Raw genomic sequence first — 18,756 nt, 5'->3', positions numbered from 1 at the left:
CACAACTGACAATGAAGTGACTTCCACTGACTGTTCCCATTCAGATAATCCTCGGATTACAATCATAATGGAGTCTGCCTCCCAGGGTTGTAACTCATGGCAGTCGTTAAGCAGCTCGTCATGGTCATTAAGCGAATCCAAGGTAGTTAAGTGAACCAATGGTTTACTACGGGTGTGGTTTTGCTGAAAACCAGAAGTAAATTAAATCGTGGTCATGTGACCACAGGGTCCTGCAAGCAGTAAATACAGCCGGGTTTCGGAGAACCTGAAGTGCAGTCATGTGACTGAGGGGAGGGACTATCGGGACTTCGAATTCAGGTCATAAAGGACCCCCTTCCCCCCAAAAGCTGGAATTTTGAACACTCACTACTCAATTGATCATAAGTTGAAGACTACTGTACAGTCTTAGTGGCAAATACATTGTATGTGCTTATAAAGCACCTTTCTTAATTTCTTGAATTTTTCCTGAATCTTTAATTTCACCTCTGCAATTTTATTTTGGGAAGATGGAAGATGGTAACATATTTGCTCAGTTCCATTTTATTTGTATTTTTGGATTAAGATTTCTGGATGGATGGATGGATGGGAGGGAGGGAGCAAGCAAGCAAACAAGCATTTTTTTTAAAAAAATAAGTTTTTTATTTTTTATCTTTTGCAAACATATCAGTGTGTGAACAGTGTAGCATCTGAGTATCATACATTTCATACTAGAAAATTAATATTAATCACATTTGTTTCATTTAACAAGCTTATATAATGCTAATAGTAATACACATCTTTATATTAAATTACAATCTATCATTGTTGGGTTATTCAATATTTCAATATGTTATTTTTATACCAATCACCTTATCTTAATTATCATACCTTTTAATATGGATAATATACTATCAATCATATTTGTTACATTTAACAAACTTATATAATTAATATTAATACCAACATTTATATCACATTAAGATCTTCCATTATTTCTTGCTCGACTTGTTATTTAGTTTAATATGTTAGTTTAAAATGTTATTTTATTTAATATTTCAATGTATTGTTTTTATATCAATCACCATATCCTACATAATACAGCTGAGATATAATCCAATATGAGTATGCATATGTATGTTAAATGTAACAAATATGATTAATAATATCCAAGCAAGCATTTTTGAAAGACAATGGCATGCCTTCCCTAGGAGAGAAATATATTTGATATTTTACATTACTAATACTATTAGCACAGGTGTTGTTGGAGTTAACAATAGCTGACTTTCATAGAACCAGTAACAAAGTGCAGAAAAACTAGGATTAGCAATCTAGTTGGACAAAAGGCACAACTCATTCAGTAGTGAGTTGCTGCTGGTTTTACTACCGGTTCACAACCCATGCTTTGTGCGTCTGCACTGTTCATGGAGTCACTGAAATCCAAAATGGCGGTGGCCCACTGGCGGCAAGAGAACCAATTCAGGTGCATGGCAGACCTGTGTCAGGTTCCAAATAGCATCCAAAAGTAAACCAGAGTCCGAGGCAAAGTATTGCTCAAAGTTCCAATTTATTAAGAGAGCCATGTTGGCACATCTGGGGAAACCCGAATCTGAAAGCTTCCCCACCCAGTTGAAAGTTCAAGATCTTGCCCCCACATGCACAAGTCCACCACATGATCCAATCTCCCACTGCCATGCTGGCAGCTTCCACCCATCCAGTTCCAGTCAGGTGCAGAGGTGCAAAGACAAAAGATGACCTTGGCTTTCTAGAAAGAATTTTGTTATGGCTACATAGCATCTAACTCCATACAATCCCCACTCCCATTTTCACACAATAGAAAATGCATAGTAGAATATTAGAACGTGTGGCAGGCCAAAGACCCAAAAGAAAAGATGGCTGTAGGCCTGACAGCCTGGGTCGCTGCTGGTTCTGCGACCCAGGCTTGATTTCCACTACCGGTTCAGCCGAACCGGGCCGAACCGGCAGCAGTCCACCTCTGATCTCACTCTTGTATATTCAGAAGGTATGAACTTCATTAGCATAGCAAACTAACATCATAGTGTGAATTAGTAAAGGTTTTTCCCATCATGATCCCTAATTGAGTAGGAATGTATTGTGTAGTTTTACTTTAAAAAAAGCAGATGACCTAAATTATACTGAAAAACTATATAACAAAAAATAGGAGCATATAGAAGTTATATAACGTTCTCAGCTCCTGCATTTTGATCTCGTGAAAACTTGGTTATCTCTATGATAAATTTCTGTATTCCAAAAGAACTTTTAATCTTTGTGGAATACTGAATAGCTAAAACCTGCTGCCCATTTGTTTCTTTGAGAGATTCAAAATGGGCATTATTATCTTTAAAGCCTTTTGTGGCTGGCACCCTTGTTACTTGAAATATATCTTCTCTTATGATAGTGTTTCTTAAGCTTGTTTCTCCCAAGTCCCCTCCTCAGTTTTAAAACAATGAAGGACTCCAAAAGGTTTTTTGCTTGTTTGTATAGGTTATACTTATTGATATTTATCATATTTATAATTAAAATTAATCCCTTTGCTGCTGCTACCGCTTCTCATGATTGTTTGATGGGATCTTAATATCGCATTATTTTTCAACATAAGCTGGCAAATAATTTCAATTTTTCAGACCTTGGCGGGGCAGTGACTGGGGATCCCCAGGAGTCCTAGGGTCACACTTTAAGAAACAATTTTCCTTGCAATCCCCTCCTTTGTTTGAGGTCATTTGATAAGATTAGTCTTTACAGGAAGTCCTAGATTAACAATCATTCATTTAGTGATTGTTCAAAGTTATGGCAGCACTGAAAAAAGTGACTTACGACCATTTTTCCCACTAACAACTGTTGCAGCATCCCTATGGTTACATGATCAAAATTTGGATGCTTGACAACTTTTTGTATGTATAAATAATAAATAAATAAATATTTATTTCTTAGCCGCACCCTCTCCCGAAGGACTCGGGGCGGCGTACAATGAAACATATGAAATAAATATGTGGACAAAACAAACATATAACAGAGACATATACCGAGACATACACAAGGAGGAGGTCGGCTGATGAATAAAAAACAATTAGAATACAGTGATTAAAAAACCCCTAAATAATTAAATATAATTAAAATACCCAATTAAAAACCCGTCAGGAGCGATATGGTTAGATCAAAGTTGAGCCAGGCCAGCTACTTGGAATAGGTGGGTCTTAAGCTTAATACGAAAGGAGCGGAGGTCAGAGGTATTCGTAATATCCGGAGGGAGGTCATTCCACAGGCCTGGGCCCGCCACAGAGAAGCTCTACTCCTAGGCGCCGCCCCCCGACACTGTCTAGTGGACGGCACCTGGAGGAGGCCCTCTCTGTGCGAGCGGATTGGTCGCAGGGATGTATGGGGCAGAATACGATCCCGCAAGTAACTAGGTCCTGAGCCATGGAGCACTTTAAAGATTGTTATCAAAACCTTGAAACGCACCCGATAGACCACAGGAAGCCAGTGCAGCTCGCGCAGGAACGGTGTCACATGGGAGTACCTAGTACTCCCCATAATTACCCGCGCGGCTGCGTTCTGGACCAACTGTAGCCTCCGGGTGCATTTCAAGGGAAGCCCCATGTAGAGAGCGTTACAGTAGTCCAAGCGAGACGTCACCAGCGCATGAGTGACTGTGCGTAAGGTGTCCCGGTCCAGTAGGGGCCGCAATTGGCGCACCAGGCGAACCTGGTGGAACGCCCCCCTTGCCACGGCTGTCACATGGTCATCCATGGACAGCCGGGCATCCAGGAGGACGCCCAAATTGCGCGCCCGCTCCACGGGGGCAAGTTGAATGCCCCCAATGGCCAATGATGGAGTTAATTGGCTGAACCGGGGAGCTGGTACCCACAGCCACTCCGTCTTGGAGGGGTTGAGCTTGAGTCGGTTGTCATCCATCCAGATCCGTACGGCTTCCACACACCGGGACATCACTTCGATGGCCTCGTTGGGGTGGTTCGGGGTGGAAAAGTACAGCTGAGTATCATCAGCGTACAGGTGGTATCCCACCCCGAAACCACGGATGATCTCACCCAGCGGCTTCATATATGTGTTGAACAGGAGTGGCGAGAGGACCGACCCCTGTGGCACCCCACAAGTAAGGGGGCGTAGGGTCGACCTCTCTTCTCCTGCCAACACACGCTGCGTCCGGCCAGAAAGGTAGGAGCCGAACCACCGCAAAACGGTGCCCCGGACCCCCAACCCCTCCAGCCGGCGCAGCAGGATACCATGGTTGATGGTATCAAAAGCCGCCGAGAGGTCTAATAGGACCAGGATAGAGGAACAACCTCTATCTCTGGCCCTCCAGAGATCATCCACCAACACGACCAAGGCCGTCTCCGTGCTGTGACCGGGGCGGAAGCCGGACTGGCGCGGGTCTAGATAATCATTTTCCTCCAGATGACGTGGAAACTGGTAGGCCACCACACTCTCTACAACCTTCGCCTGTATGCTGTGTCCCAGGGTCATGTGATCACCTTTTGCCACTTTCTGATGAACAAAGTCAATGAGGAAACCAGAATCACGTAACAACTGGTTTACGAACAGTTGTTACGAATTTAACATTTGCAGTGATTCTCTTAGCAATTGTGGCAAGAAAGTTCGTGAAATAACTGTGGCAAGAAAGGGCAAAAATGACTAAACAACTGTTTTGCTGAACAACGGAAATTTGGGGCTCAATTGTGCTCATAAGTTGAGGACTACCTGTAATTAGTCTGAGCTTGCTAGGTACATGCATTTAGCTGACCTTAACTAAGCATGATTGACCTTGTTTATAATTGGGTTGGGATATCAGGAAAGTCAGGATCTGAAGACAGGTTGCACATGGAGCCATTTGTTCGGGCACATGAGGCGTTGCCCTGTCAGCTCCAGTGTGCATGCGCCCGCTGGTCAACTGATTTTGGCCTTCTTTTGAGGCTGTTTTTTGCCCTCCGGAGGCTTCAAGAGGCTTCCCTGAAAGCTCCAGAGGGTGAAAATCGGCCCTACGGACAAACTGGAAGTCACCATTCCCGAACTTCTGGGTTCCCTGTAGATCCATTTTTTTCGCTCTCCGGAGCGTTCAGGAGCCTTCAGAAGGCTCCGGGGGACATAAACAGGACCTACAAGGAAATTGGAAGTGACTTCTGATTTGTCCGTAGGACTGTTTTTCGCTCTCTGGGGCCTTCAGGGAAGCCTCCTGAAGCCTCTGGAGGGCGAAAATCAGCCCTACGGACAAACCGGAAGTCACCATTCCTGAACTTCTGGGTTCCCAATAGGTCAGTTTTTCACCCTCCGGAGGCTGTTTTTGCCCTTCCTAAGCTCCTAGAAAGCCGCTGGAACCTGGGGAGGGCGAAAAAACCACGCCAAAAGGGGGAGGGTTGGGCATGTGCATAGCATTATGGGTGTGGCACGCCCACTCACGAGCCCCCTGCATTCCCCCTGCTTTTGGCACGGGAGCCAAAAAAAGTTAGCCATCACTGTCCTAGAATAATGCAGTTAACTTTTCTGTATTATTGCCAAGAAAACAACTTGGGTGTATTCCTATAGTCCTGTGATGGCAAACCTATGGCATGCATGCCAGAGGTGGCATGCAGCAACCTCTCTGATGGCACGCGAGCTGTCACCCCAGTTCAACTCTCCCGTGCATGCGCGCACACTACCCATCGGCCAGCCAGTCTTTGGGTCTCTGCCACGCATGCATGAAGTGGGGCGCATGCAGGGGGTGTAATGTGGGCATGTGGAGGGGCAGGGCACGGGTGGGGTCACGCACGCATGTGTGGGAGACAGGGTGCGTGCAGGGGGTTGCTCGTGCATGCACGGGGAACGGCACATGCACGTGTGTGTATGTATGCATGCATTGCATTTAATTTTAGTTAACTTATGGGATCTCAGAATGGGTTTTTCTGGCAGCTATCATAGCCCTTTAAAGTATTCCCCACTGAATTGTCTCTTTGTTCGTTTTTAAAGAGTTCTTTAAAACAGGTCTTTTGGGGGGGATTTAAAAAAAATTTCATTGTAACATCTTTTATATTAACTTTTTAATGTTTTTATTGTTAACAAGCAAAAGACTTTGTTAATAGGTGTTTTTCTTCCCGGGCTATCATTATTGTAAACTTGATCCTCCTCTGTAAATCTGTTCATTAGTTACAAAATTCTCTAATTTCAGAAAGGCTTTTCATGTACCCCATTTCCAATGTTTCAATCAGCTGGCCTGGCACTCTCTTAGTTTTACCTCCCGGGGATTTATTTTAATTGGGTTTGGGTTTTAATTGGGGATGTTTTTAAGGTTTTAACTGCTTTACTTTAAGATACAGTCTTCTAACCTCCTCATTTAATTTAAGATTTGTGTATTTATATTTATTCCTATGTATTTGTGTTTTAATTTGACTGTACACCACCCCGAGTCCCTTTCGGGAGAGGGGGCGGTCTAGAAATCTAAATAAAGTAAAGTAAGTAAGTAATGGGAAAGCCAGAGTGGAGGAAGTTCTATTTAGGCAGCATCGATGCTGAAAATTTTATGCCTGCAACAGAGAGGAAGCGGAAGTTTGGGATTGCTACTTGCAAAGTTGTTTGCCGTATCAGAGCATTAAGAATAATTGGCTTTTTATCCCTCCTGGGTAGAAGTAAGTGATAGCCTATAATAAAGAGCTTGAATGCTGTGAGTGACAGATACAGCATGCTTATTTATAAAGGTCTGACTATTCGGTATTTGGCTGGAAGGGTCTTGTGGAAGGCCATACCTTAGACTCTTAGGCTACCCGTAATCACTGAAAGGAAAGACTGATATGATAGTTTAAACTTGCTCTGCAGGACATCATAAAGCAAGCGTGCCCATCATGTGGCTTGCAGGCCACGTGTGGTCTGGACAAGCAATAATGTAGCTCCACAAGATCTTAAACTTTTGTTATTATGCAATTTATATACATTAACTATATTATTATATATTTTACATGTGGCCTAAGGCAATTCCTCTTCCCTCAGTGAGGCTCAGGCAAGCCAAAAGGTTGGACACCCATGCTCTAAATCAGGGGTGTCAAACTCCATTTCATTGAGGTCCGCATCAGGGTTGTATTTGACCTCGGGGGCGCCTGTGATGGCCCGAGCTCTCTGACAGTGAAAACGGGCTCCCAAGCTCCATTTCTGGCTGCTGTGGCCTCCTGCAACCCTCTGCCAGCAAAAATGGAGATCACGAGGGCCACACACAGCCCTCCCTGTCAGGGGAAATTTCACCCTGAGCTAATGAGGTCTTAGACCGACGGCTTTCCAAACAGCATATCTTCAGAAAAGCGAAAGTAAGATCCAATAACAAGTTCTAATTAAAACAAACTTTAATATGAAAATAAAATGAAAACAAATCTATCTAATTGTTACATTTTGGCAAGAGCAAATTATCGTCCACCTTCTTGGCAGACGAACAGAAGATCAAAAGTAAAGAAGTCTCTGGAATGTGTGGTGTATTATTAAACGTGTTAAGAAGCATGCGCAGTAAATCATTGCTGATAAGGGCCTATGACCTGCGCAGTAATTATTCTCAGTTCAGCTAGCAAACAATGAACGCAGTGACACTCCCAAGCTCTGTTTTCGCTGGCAGAGGCACCGCGGGGTGGTTGATTGCTCTTTCCATACGGTCCCACGAGCCAGATCTAAGCACCCCGGACCTTGAGTCTGACACCCCTTCTCTAAAGCAACTATTTATTTACTTGTGTGTATCTGCCTTTATTATATTACAAAGAACTCAAGGCCACAAACTTATCCAACACACCTTCCTTCTCCTATTTTCTCCACAACAACAGCCCTGTGAGGTGAGTTGGACCAAGAGAGAGTGATTGGCCCAAAGTCGGTTTTCATGGCTAAGGCAGGACTAGAACTCACAATCTCACGGTGATCGGCCCAAAGACACCCGGGCAACTTTTATGCCTCAGGCAGAACTAGAACTCACAGTCTCCCGCTTTCTAGCCAGGTACCTTATCCACTAGATCAGTGGTTCTCAACCCGTGGGTTGGGACCCCTTTGGGGGTTGAACGACCCTTTCACAGGGGTCGCCTAACACCATCGGAAAACACATATTTTCGATGGTCTTAGGAACCGAGATACCAATTTTATGGTTGGGGGTCACCACAACATGAGGAACTGTATTAAAGGGTCGTGGCATTGGGAACGTTGAGAACCACTGCTCTAGATCAAATTTTTAAATAGGTTACAGATTCTTAGAAGGGGAGGAATTGAACCTGCACCAAGTCAAATTGTACTATTTCATCCCTAAAAGGAAGGCTAAGCCATATGAAGCAGTGGTGACAGAATTGGCAAGAACAGAGAGAAATGTTAGATTCATTTTTCCCTCCTCTTTTCCTTCTTTCTTTAGGGATGAGAAGAACCAGTCCATTATCGTTAGCGGGGAGTCTGGGGCAGGCAAAACAGTCTCGGCCAAATACGCCATGCGGTTCTTTGCATCAGTTGGGGGCTCCTCCAGCGAATCCAATATTGAAGAGAAGGTCCTGGCTTCCAGTCCTATCATGGAGGTAAGGTCTTTGGTGATGGTGGCGGGAGAGATTCTTTTATTTTTGTATAATGCAAAGAAGAACATTTGTGTCACCCTGGAAATACTTAGGCATGTTGTTTAGTCACATAGTTGTGTCTGGTTCTTTGTGACCCTCTGGACTATAGCAGAGGTGCATTACGGCAAACACTACTGCTGGTTTGCTCGTGTAGGTGCTGCGTGTGCGCGGATGCGCAGTGCAATTAAAATTGTTCTGTGCATGCACAGAACTGAAAAACAAGATGGCCGGGGAACCGGTTTGGGGGCATGGCAGGCCTGGGTCACTGCCGGTTCCAGCGACCCAGGCCGCCAAACTACTATCGGTTCAGCTGAACTGGTCCGAACTGGTAGGAATCCATCACTGGACTATAGCATCCATTGTCTCCCGGAGTTTGCCCTAATCCATGTTCATTGTGTTAATGACACTATCTAGTCATCTTCTCCTCTGCTGTCCCGTTCTTCTCTTGCCTTCAATCTCCGTGAACATCAGGGTCTTTTCCAAGGAGTCTTCTCTTCTCATTAGAAGGGCAAAGTATTTGAGCTTCAGTATCAAATATTTAGGCTAACTTTCCCCAATGCAAGTCAACTTCCCTCAACTGCCAGGTTGGACACCCATCCTCTAAATCATCTATCTACTGTATCTGGGGGTGTCTTGTGTGTCTGTCTGTCTGTCTGTCTATCATCTATTCATCCGTCCATCAATATCTTTCTTTCTTTCTTTCTTTCTTTCTTTCTTTCTTTCTTTCTTTCTTTCTTTCTTTCTTTCTTTCTGTCTATCATCTATTTACCCATCCATCTATCTATCCATCCATCCATCCATCCATATCTATCTATCTATCTATCTATCTATCTATCTATCTATCTATCTATCTATTTATCTATCTATCATCTATCTATATATCCATCCATCCATCCATCCATCCATCCATCCATCCATCCATCCATCTGTATTACACCTTATTTATTTTACTAATAACCCCCACAACAACCCTGTGAGGTAGGTTGGGCTGAGAGAGAGTGACTGGCTCAAAGTCATCCAATTGGCTTTCATGCCAAAGGCAGGAATAGAACTTACAGTCTCTTGGTAATTGGCCCGAAATCACCCAATCCTTCCCCTGGAGTGGGGAGGGAATGGAGATTTTACAGTATCCTTCCCCTGCCATGACCACCAAGCCGCACCTACCAAGCCACACCACGCCCACCAAGCCACACTCACAGAACTGGTAGTAAAAAAAAATTGAATTTCACCAGAGGCGCATGCCCCCTGGGCAGCTTCTCCTCCTGGTCATGGCCCAGACGAGTGCACACACGCGTGAAGTGCTCCATTTTCGGCACTCGGTGTCGAAAAGATTCGCTACCACTGGCCTAGCAGGTGTGTGAGTTTTCGGCCCTCTTTGCAAATGTTTTCTGTCTCAGGGACCAGTTTTTATGTGGCTTGCTCTCCCTGTTATTTGGCTCTGCTGACTCATGCAATTTCTAAAAACATGCCACAGATGTGCAGAGGCATCTGGTATGCATCACTGCAGCCAACCAATTAAAATTAAACGGTGGCGTGAGCCAGCAAGGCCAACATGACACTAATGTTCACTGATGAATATCATAATTTCCTTTTATTTCTGTAGCCGGGCTTGATTTTAAGGTGGAAATTAAAACCTTTGGGCGATGATAATGAACTCTGCAGGCCGGTCCTTAATTCTGCTGCGTAAGCTGCAGCTGCTGTACCAAGAGGCACATCAGAAATATTTGTCAGAATGAAAACATATTTCTCTCCCTTTTAAAAAGCTGCCAAAACATTCCCAATCCTGCTATTCAAGGGGATGAGCTTTAAAGCATTAGAAAATTTGGAAGGTCAGCATTTGAAGAGCATCTGTCCTTTGATATTTACATTTAGGGCCTTTCAATTCAAAGGCAAAAAAAAGAGATAATAGGGTAAAGGTAATCCTTGATTTACAACAGTTCATTTGGTGACTGTTTGTTCTGACCGAGGCTTCCCGAGAGCATGAAACAAACTCCTTGTCCTGACAAAAAACCCTTTTATTAATTTCCTGTGAATGCTGCTCATTCGCATCCAGCAAAGTCTTTCAAGGGAGGATTTACAGTCACAGATATTATCTGGCTTGGAGAGCTGCCAGGCCCATATCTGCAAAACTTGGCAAGGCGTCTCAGAGAGTCACGAGCCAATTAACTGAACTAATTGTCTCCTGCAAACTACACTCCCCTTTCGCTCCTCTTTTATTTCCTCTGGGAGGGGCCATTTATCGTTCACCTGTGGCCTTACTCCCAGGTCAACCCCTGTTCTTTAGCTATTCCCTTCGCCTGGCATCTCTGCGCATATGCACACTGGGAACAGGCTCCAGCTGTTCCTCTGCCTCACTGATGTCTGACTCTGAAGGCAGCTGATAACTGGCATACGGCTCTGGCCCCCTCTCTGCCTCCGACACAGAGCCCTCGTCAGAGCCTTCCCCAGACTCCAGGACTGGCCCATGTTCCTCACCAACCTCCTCACTCTCCGAATCTACTGCCACAACACTGTTCAAAGTTTCAACACCACTGTAAAAAGTGATATGACCATTTTTTGCACAACTGATACAGCATCCCCATAGTGTCCTAATCAAAATTTGGATGCTTGGCCGCTGGCTCCTATTTATTTATGACGGTTGCAATGTCCTGGGATCACATGATCCTCTTTTATGGCCTTCTGGCAAGAAAAGGCAATATGGAAGTCACATTCACTTAACAACCATGTTACTAACTTAACAACTTCAGTGATTCACTTAACAACTGTGGCAAGAAAGGTCATCAAATGGGGCAAAACTCACTTAACAGCTGTCTCACTTAGCAACAGAAATGTTGGGCTCAATTGTGGTCATAGGTTGAGGACTACCTCTATATAGCACTGTTTGAACGTGATACTTTTTTTCCCTAAAAGGTGAGCTGCAACTTGTTGGGTAGTTGTGTGGTTGCAGTTGTTTTAAGGAATTACACACAGGGGGTGCAGGAGTTGCCAAAAACCCTATTTTGCTTTCAAATCTGAAGTCCTGCTTAAGGTTCTACCCCAGTCTCAATTCCTTCTGCAAAAGTGTGGAAGATAGCTGGTTGTCCTTGAATTACCCCTTGGTGGATTATTAACAACTCAGTCCGGAATACAACCACCATGACAACGAGCTACACGCTAACTAGCAATCAGAAAATGCCTTGATTTTAAAACACACGGACAGATTTAACCATGGTTTCAACTGGGGAACGGTGAGCATCCTAGACTTAGACCAAACTAGGTCCAAAAATCAGTAGAGAATTCCTGGAAGATGGTATCCAGACAAATCAGTCAACAACAGGCATATAGAGATAAACAACATCTACATGCCATTCAAAACATACAATCAAAAACCCAAAACGGAAGCAAAAAACCTCCAAAAGACCTCACCAGCAACCAACACCAGGATAATACTGGGGATTAACTCCAAGATTAACACTAGACTAGCAATCAAGCAGTAAACAACATCCTAATCAAGGAACCACCAAGAACAATCTCCAACACTGACAAGGCAAGCCACCTGTGTATAGACAGAGAACACACCCCACTCCTTTATAGCACTGATGATGTTACCTAGTTGAGCAATGAAACGTCAGCCAGAAAAAATCCTTAAGTTCAGAGAGCACCAAAGACCTCACAGTTTAATTCTCAGCTACAAATATTCTCTCCTATTGATATAAGTGATAATTGGGAATGGTGAGGTTTACCTCTTTCCTTGAATCCTAATATTTGAAGGTTTTATTCACAAGGAGAAAGATAATGGCTGGATCCTAGGCTTTGTATTCAAATAAGGCTTTTTAAAACAAGTGCTAACACAAATTATGGCTTCGTTTGCTATGTGAATGCAACCAACATAGGCCCCAATTGACCTACCTACACCATGAAAGGTTTGTTCTGAATGAAAACTTAATAAGAGGGTGCTGATTAAAAGTGCATCATGCTTAAGTGCAGCAAACACTGGAGACCTTTCCTATGAAGGAACTTTACTAAAACGCTATCTGGCATATTTATATTTTGAGAATTTAATTGTTTTGCTCCTCCTTTTCTAATATTCTTTCAAAGGAGTTTTATTACCACCCCATCCCGTCTGTGTTGTTCTATGCCTGTGGATACTGCATTAAAAATAAGTTCCTATTTCAAAAACTCCAATAAGGTAGAAAATATGAGCAAAAGATTATTAGCATGGATATTATTATTATTACCAGTTGCAATGTATGGCTGTGAAGGTTGGACATAAAGCCAAAGAATGGAGGGCTTTGAACTCTGGTGCTGGAGAAGACTCCTGCGAGTCCCTTGGACTGCAAGGCGATCCAACTGGTCAGTCCTAGAGGAGATCAACCCTGACTGCTCTTTCGAGGGTCAGTTCCTAAACGGGTTACCTAATGAGAAGGAAGGACTCCCTGGAGAAGAGCCTCATGCTGGGAAAGATGGAGGGCAAGAGAAGAAGGGGACGATAGAGAATGAGGTGGCTGGATGGAGTCACCGAAGCAGTAGGCGTGAGCTTAAGTGGACTTCAGAGGATGGTAGAGGACAGGAAGGCCTGGAGGAACGCTGTCCATGGGGTTGTGATGGGTCGGACACAACTTCGCAACTAACAACAACAACAACAACTATTATTATTATTATTATTATTATTATTATTATTATTATTATTATTATTATTATTATTATTGCTTTTAATAAAAATCCAGAATCCATGCATTCATTAAAGCTTGAATTAAGATCCAGATTTGTTAATTTTTGATCAGACACTTTTCTATGCTAGTTTGTTGTTGTTATTAATTTACGTTTTGGCTAGTATTTTTAGAGGTATGCAGCTAGGTTCTGTTCTTATATAAGCTGTTTGCCACTTAGCAGGCATGGTTGCTAAGCACAGTTTTGCTAATACCTTTGGAAACACAGCTCATTTCAATAGCTTTACTGTAATCAGTTTAGCTCAAATTCTGAGCTATTAATTCACAAATACTGTATGTGGCTTTGTTCCAACTTTACATGCAGTGTGTGTGTGTGTGTGTGTATATATATATATATATATATATATATATATATATATATATATATATATATATATATATATATATATATATATATATATATATATATATATATATATATATATATATATATATATATATATATATATATATATATATATATATATATATATATATATATATATATATATATATATATATATATGTTACTGTGAAAGTCCGAAATCTGGTGAATGTCGACATTCACCGGTGAATGTCGACATTCACATAGTCGCTTGGTGTATGTGCGAAATATTTGCTAAATACCCTTATCCTCTCGACACCCTTACCCTAATACCCTTACCCTAATACCTCGGCTCCTCGCTTCCTTTTAAGCGTCTTCTATTCGCGGACTTTTTTAAAAAAAAAACCTGCGATCCTGCGCGGTTAGAACGAGTAGTTTCCAGGACCGCGAATTGAAAAGCAAAAGTAAAGCGTTACGCTGACTCTGTCACCGTGAAAGACCGAAATTGGTATGTGTCGACATTCACCAGTGATAATCAATCAGTAAAGCTGTATCCAAAACTGAAACCGTCAGTGTAAGCTTCCATTAATCTCTCTCTTAGAAAGCAAACACTATAGAAAACAAAAGCTATAGATTAATTATGGTTAATTAAGATTGTTTGAATAAAACATGATTGTTTGCGTCCATAGAAGATAAAACACCACAACATATGATCTGCCACAGGCATGAAATACTCTTGCCTTTGCTACCAGTTCGGACCGGGAGCATGTGTGTGATGATGTCCGGGCAGGTGGGCAGAGCCTCCCACCGGCATTACCGGTTCGCCCGAACCGGGGCGAACTGGCAGAATGCCACCTCTGATCTGCCAATAAGAATGGCTGAATTCACACCACAGTTTCAACCATTAAGCTGACCTGACCAAGCCATTTTTGACAGCTTCAGTGTTGCCACACTGGAGCTGAGGGATAGGGAGGGGGGAAATTGAGAGAGCTGGGATTTTGTAGCCAAAACAAAATCCTTTCTCTTGGGAACCAAGGACATTCTCACATCTGGTCGGAGGAAGGTGGAACAATGTCATCCGGCAACCAGACTGCGCTGTGATTGGACCGTGTGACTGATTGTTTTGAGAAAGTGACAAGCTTTTACTTTTAATTGGGTGATAACCACAGGAGTCTTCAGAATCGGATTTCACCAGATCCGTGCCAATATGATATATCCAATAAAGCTATTCTTTGAGGAATTTACCCATCTCAGAGTTTTGCTTTCTATGGGTCTATTACTTGGAACCCTGACACTAAGTCTAAGCCAAAATCAAACAAGTCACAACTCTATCTATAAAGAATGAGTGAAACTAACTTCTACGTCTTGCTTGAAATTGCAATCAATTGTAGCATAAGTCTTTCCCAAAGAAATTCATGTAAGTTCACACTTTATCATGTTAGTTATAACGAGTGTACCTGTTATGAAATTGAAAGTTGCTTAAAATTATGTGCGTAGGTCTGTTGTTATCTTCGTATAATTAACATTGCATGCAGAAAAATCATGGTCTCATCTGGGTGGCTGAAAACTCTTTAATATGACATTCTTTGCATATTTTTTATTTGCAAATACAGGTAGTCCTCGACTTAAATCAGTTCGTTTAGCGACCGTTCAAAGTTACAAAAGGCACTGAAAAAGTGACTTACGACTGTTTTTCACAGTTACGACATTTCCAGCATCCGCATGATCACATGATCAAAAATCAGATGCTTGGCAACTGGCTCACACTTGTGACCGTTGCTGCGTCCTGGGGTCATGTCCTCCCCTTTTGTGACTTCCCGACAAGCAAAATCAGTGGGGAAGCCAGATTCACTTAACAACCAGGTTACTAACTTAGCAACTGCAGTGATTCACTTAACAACTGAGACAAGAAGAGTCGAAAAATGGGGCAAAATTGACTCAACCAATGTCTCACTTAAGAAATTTTGGCCTCAATTGTGGTCGTAGGTTGAGGACTACCTGTATATAGTCTGCCATTCTGTATTTCCTAACCAATTTAGGCTTCTGGAGAACACTAGATTGGGAAATTAATCCATGACATTTTGGGGAAGCTTTGAGGAGTATAGTTAGTTCTAACAAAGGCACATTCAGTCTCTTGATGGTCTCTTAGCATTCAATTGTGAAGCCAAAGGTGTCTGGGGAAGTTGAATTCTGCCTATCGTAAAATGCCAAGTTTGGGAAACACTGATCTAGAGAATCTAGAGCAGTAATGGGCTGCAACCCAGAAGAGGAACTCCCCAGGGGGCATGCGCGCCGGAAAATAAACTTCTGGTTTCCGGTATGTGACAGTCAGCTAGTCTTCTGGTTACTGGTGCGCATGCGTGCACGATGATCAGCTGGCTGGTGCGCATGCTCATGCCGGAATCGTATCCTGCCCCACACATCCCTTCGGCCGATCCGCTCACACAGAGAGGGTCTCCTCCGGGTGCCGTCCACCAGGCTGTGCCAGCGGGCGACGCCCAGGGGAAGGGCCTTCTCTGTGATGGGCCCGACCCTCTGGAATGTCCTTCCCCCTGATATTAGAACAACCACAGACCTCCGCTCCTTCCATAAGAAGCTCAAAACCCACCTGTTTAATCTAGCCGGCCTGGCCTAATTCCAGCTCTCCCACCTCAGTCTGTATTTTTAAATTTCACGGGTTGGTCTTAGGCTAAGTTTTTAATTTTTATAAACTTGTACAGGGGTTTAAAGTTTAATTCGATTTTAATTATATTTATTATTATTTGTATGGTTTTTAATTTGGTACCTGTACACCGCCCCGAGTCCCTCTGGGGAGAGGGGGCGGTCTAGAAATCAAATCAAATAAATAAATAAAATAAAATAAAACAGAAGACCAGCTCTTCCAGTTTCCGGCACTGCCACATGGACAAAGACTAGCTGATTGTCATGTGCACATGCGTGCCAACCCCCCAAAAAAGGAACGGGTGATGCCAGGCGACATTGCTCTACGTGCCACTTTGGGCACGCGTGGCATAGGTTCGCCATCACGGATCTAGAGTGTTAATTAAATATGACAACAAAATCTAATCATAATTACTTTGCTGCCGTCTTCATTGTTTACACTCTTAAAACAAGCTTGTAAAAGCAGTCATTGCTGGGGAGGGTTTCACAGGTGGAGGGGATAAGGCTAATAGCTATTTTATGATCTTGTTAAAGAGTGTAGCAGGTAAACTTCAAGCGATGTTGCTCTCTCCATCTTTCATTCTCATAGTCTTTCTCTTAATCGTTATTTTTTTGTTATATGCAATTAATTAACGAAGTGTATCTGTGAGATGAATGAATACTGTTGAAAAAAAGACATTGTAATTTTAACATTTCATTAATTTCATAAAGGCAATTGGCAACGCAAAAACAACTCGGAATGACAACAGCAGCCGTTTTGGGAAATACATTCAGATTGGCTTTGATAAAAGATACCGTATCATTGGTGCCAACATGAGGACGTACCTGCTTGAGAAATCAAGAGTTGTATTCCAGGTTAGCTTATTTATCATTCATTCATTTATTTAAAAAAAATATTATTTCATATATATTATTTTGGTGCATGTGTGTGTGTGTAGAGATGATAGATAGATAGATAGATAGATAGATAGATAGATAGATAGATAGATAGATAGATAGATAGATAGATAGATAGATGATGAGAGAGAGAGATGATAGATGGATGGATGGATGGATGGATGGATGGATGGATAGACAGACAGACAGACAGACAGACAGATGATAGATTAGATGATAACGATAGAAGAGATAGGGAGGATAACGATAGGAGATAGAGATAAATAGATGGATAGAAGATAGATAAATGGATGGATGGATGGATGGATGGATGGATGGATGGATAGATAATAGATAGATAGATAGATAGATAGATAGATAGATAGATAGACAGACAGATGATAGATTAGATGATAAAGATAGAAGAGATAGGGAGGATAGAGATAGGAGATAGAGATAGATAGATGAATGGATGGATGGATGGATGGATAGATAGATAATAGATAGATAGATAGATAGATAGATAGATAGATAGATAGATAGATAGATAGATAGACAGACAGACAGACAGACAGACAGACAGACAGACAGACAGACAGATGATAGATTAGATGATAAAGATAGAAGAGATAGGGAGGATAGAGATAGGAGATAGAGATAGATAGATGAATAGATAGATGGATGGATGGATGGATGGATGGATGAATGGATAGCAATAGCAATAGACTTATATACCACTTCACATAGCTTTACAGCCCTCATTAAGCAGTTTACAGAGCCAGCCTATTGCCCCCCACAATGTGGGTCCTCCTTTTACCCACTTTGGAAGGATGGAAGCCTGAGTCAACCTTGAGCCTGGTGAGATCCGAACTGCCAAATTGCAGTCAGCCGGCAGTCAGCAGAAGTAGCCTGCATCAAACCGTGCTACCAACTTAAACAAATGCAATGATTCACTTAACAACTGTGGCAAGAAAGAGCGTAAAATGGGGCAAACTCGCTTAACAAATGTTTCGCTTTGCAGCATAAATTTTGGACTCAGTTGTGGTCGTAACTGGAGGGCTACCTGTGTTCTTCAGCACCCCAATTCGAAAACATCAAAGTATCTCCCTAATCTTATTCAAATATAACGAACGATACTTTCTTTACAGAAGGAAGCTGCTACTAATCTCCATTCGCTCCATATTCACTAGCTGAGAGGCGGAGATGATGAATTATAAGTGACCTGAAATACGAATAAGGCATTTCACAAGCCTTAGCTACTGAGATAGGATATGTAGGAGCCCATGTTTAAAGGTGTTTCGCGTGAATAACTCTCAGAGGAGAGATTTCACATGGAATAAGTCAGTAAGATGATGAGGAGAAGACGTCTAGTTCTATTTGCATCTTCTCTACTTTGAATCATTTGGCAGATGTACTGATTCTAATTGAAAGGAAACGTACCAGCCCATGATTCACTAGGTACATGGACATTGAAAACCGTGAGTGGTGCAGTGGCCTAGAGGTGGTGATCTCACCTCACAATCAGGGAGGCTATGAGTTCGATTCTAGGTAGAGGCAGATATTTCTCAGGGCACACTGAGAATATATCTGCGGGAAAAAAACCCTCTGCATTGGCGACAGGAAAGGCATCCGGCCAGTAAATACTCAGCTCCATTCAGAATCT

The 18,756-nt window shown here is 42.6% G+C and overlaps 1 protein-coding gene across 4 annotated transcripts in view; it reads left to right on the top strand.

The window, feature by feature from the left end:
• The window catches only part of MYO5B (myosin VB), a 330,461-nt gene that overhangs the window by 135,040 nt on the left and 176,665 nt on the right, over nt 1-18,756 (top strand). For all 4 annotated transcript variants that reach the window (XM_081942523.1, XM_081942520.1, XM_081942522.1 and 1 more), the window contains exons 5-6: nt 8,351-8,507; nt 16,929-17,072. In XM_081942523.1, the coding sequence (XP_081798649.1) occupies nt 8,351-8,507; nt 16,929-17,072 (301 nt within the window). The remainder of the gene's footprint in view (nt 1-8,350; nt 8,508-16,928; nt 17,073-18,756) is intronic.

The sequence above is a fragment of the Natrix helvetica genome, assembly GCF_964273705.1.
Source record: "Natrix helvetica genome assembly, chromosome: 2".
Lineage (NCBI taxonomy): Eukaryota > Metazoa > Chordata > Lepidosauria > Squamata > Natricidae > Natrix > Natrix helvetica.
Note: the sequence above shows the minus strand (reverse complement) of the source record. Positions and strands in the feature narration are given on the sequence as shown.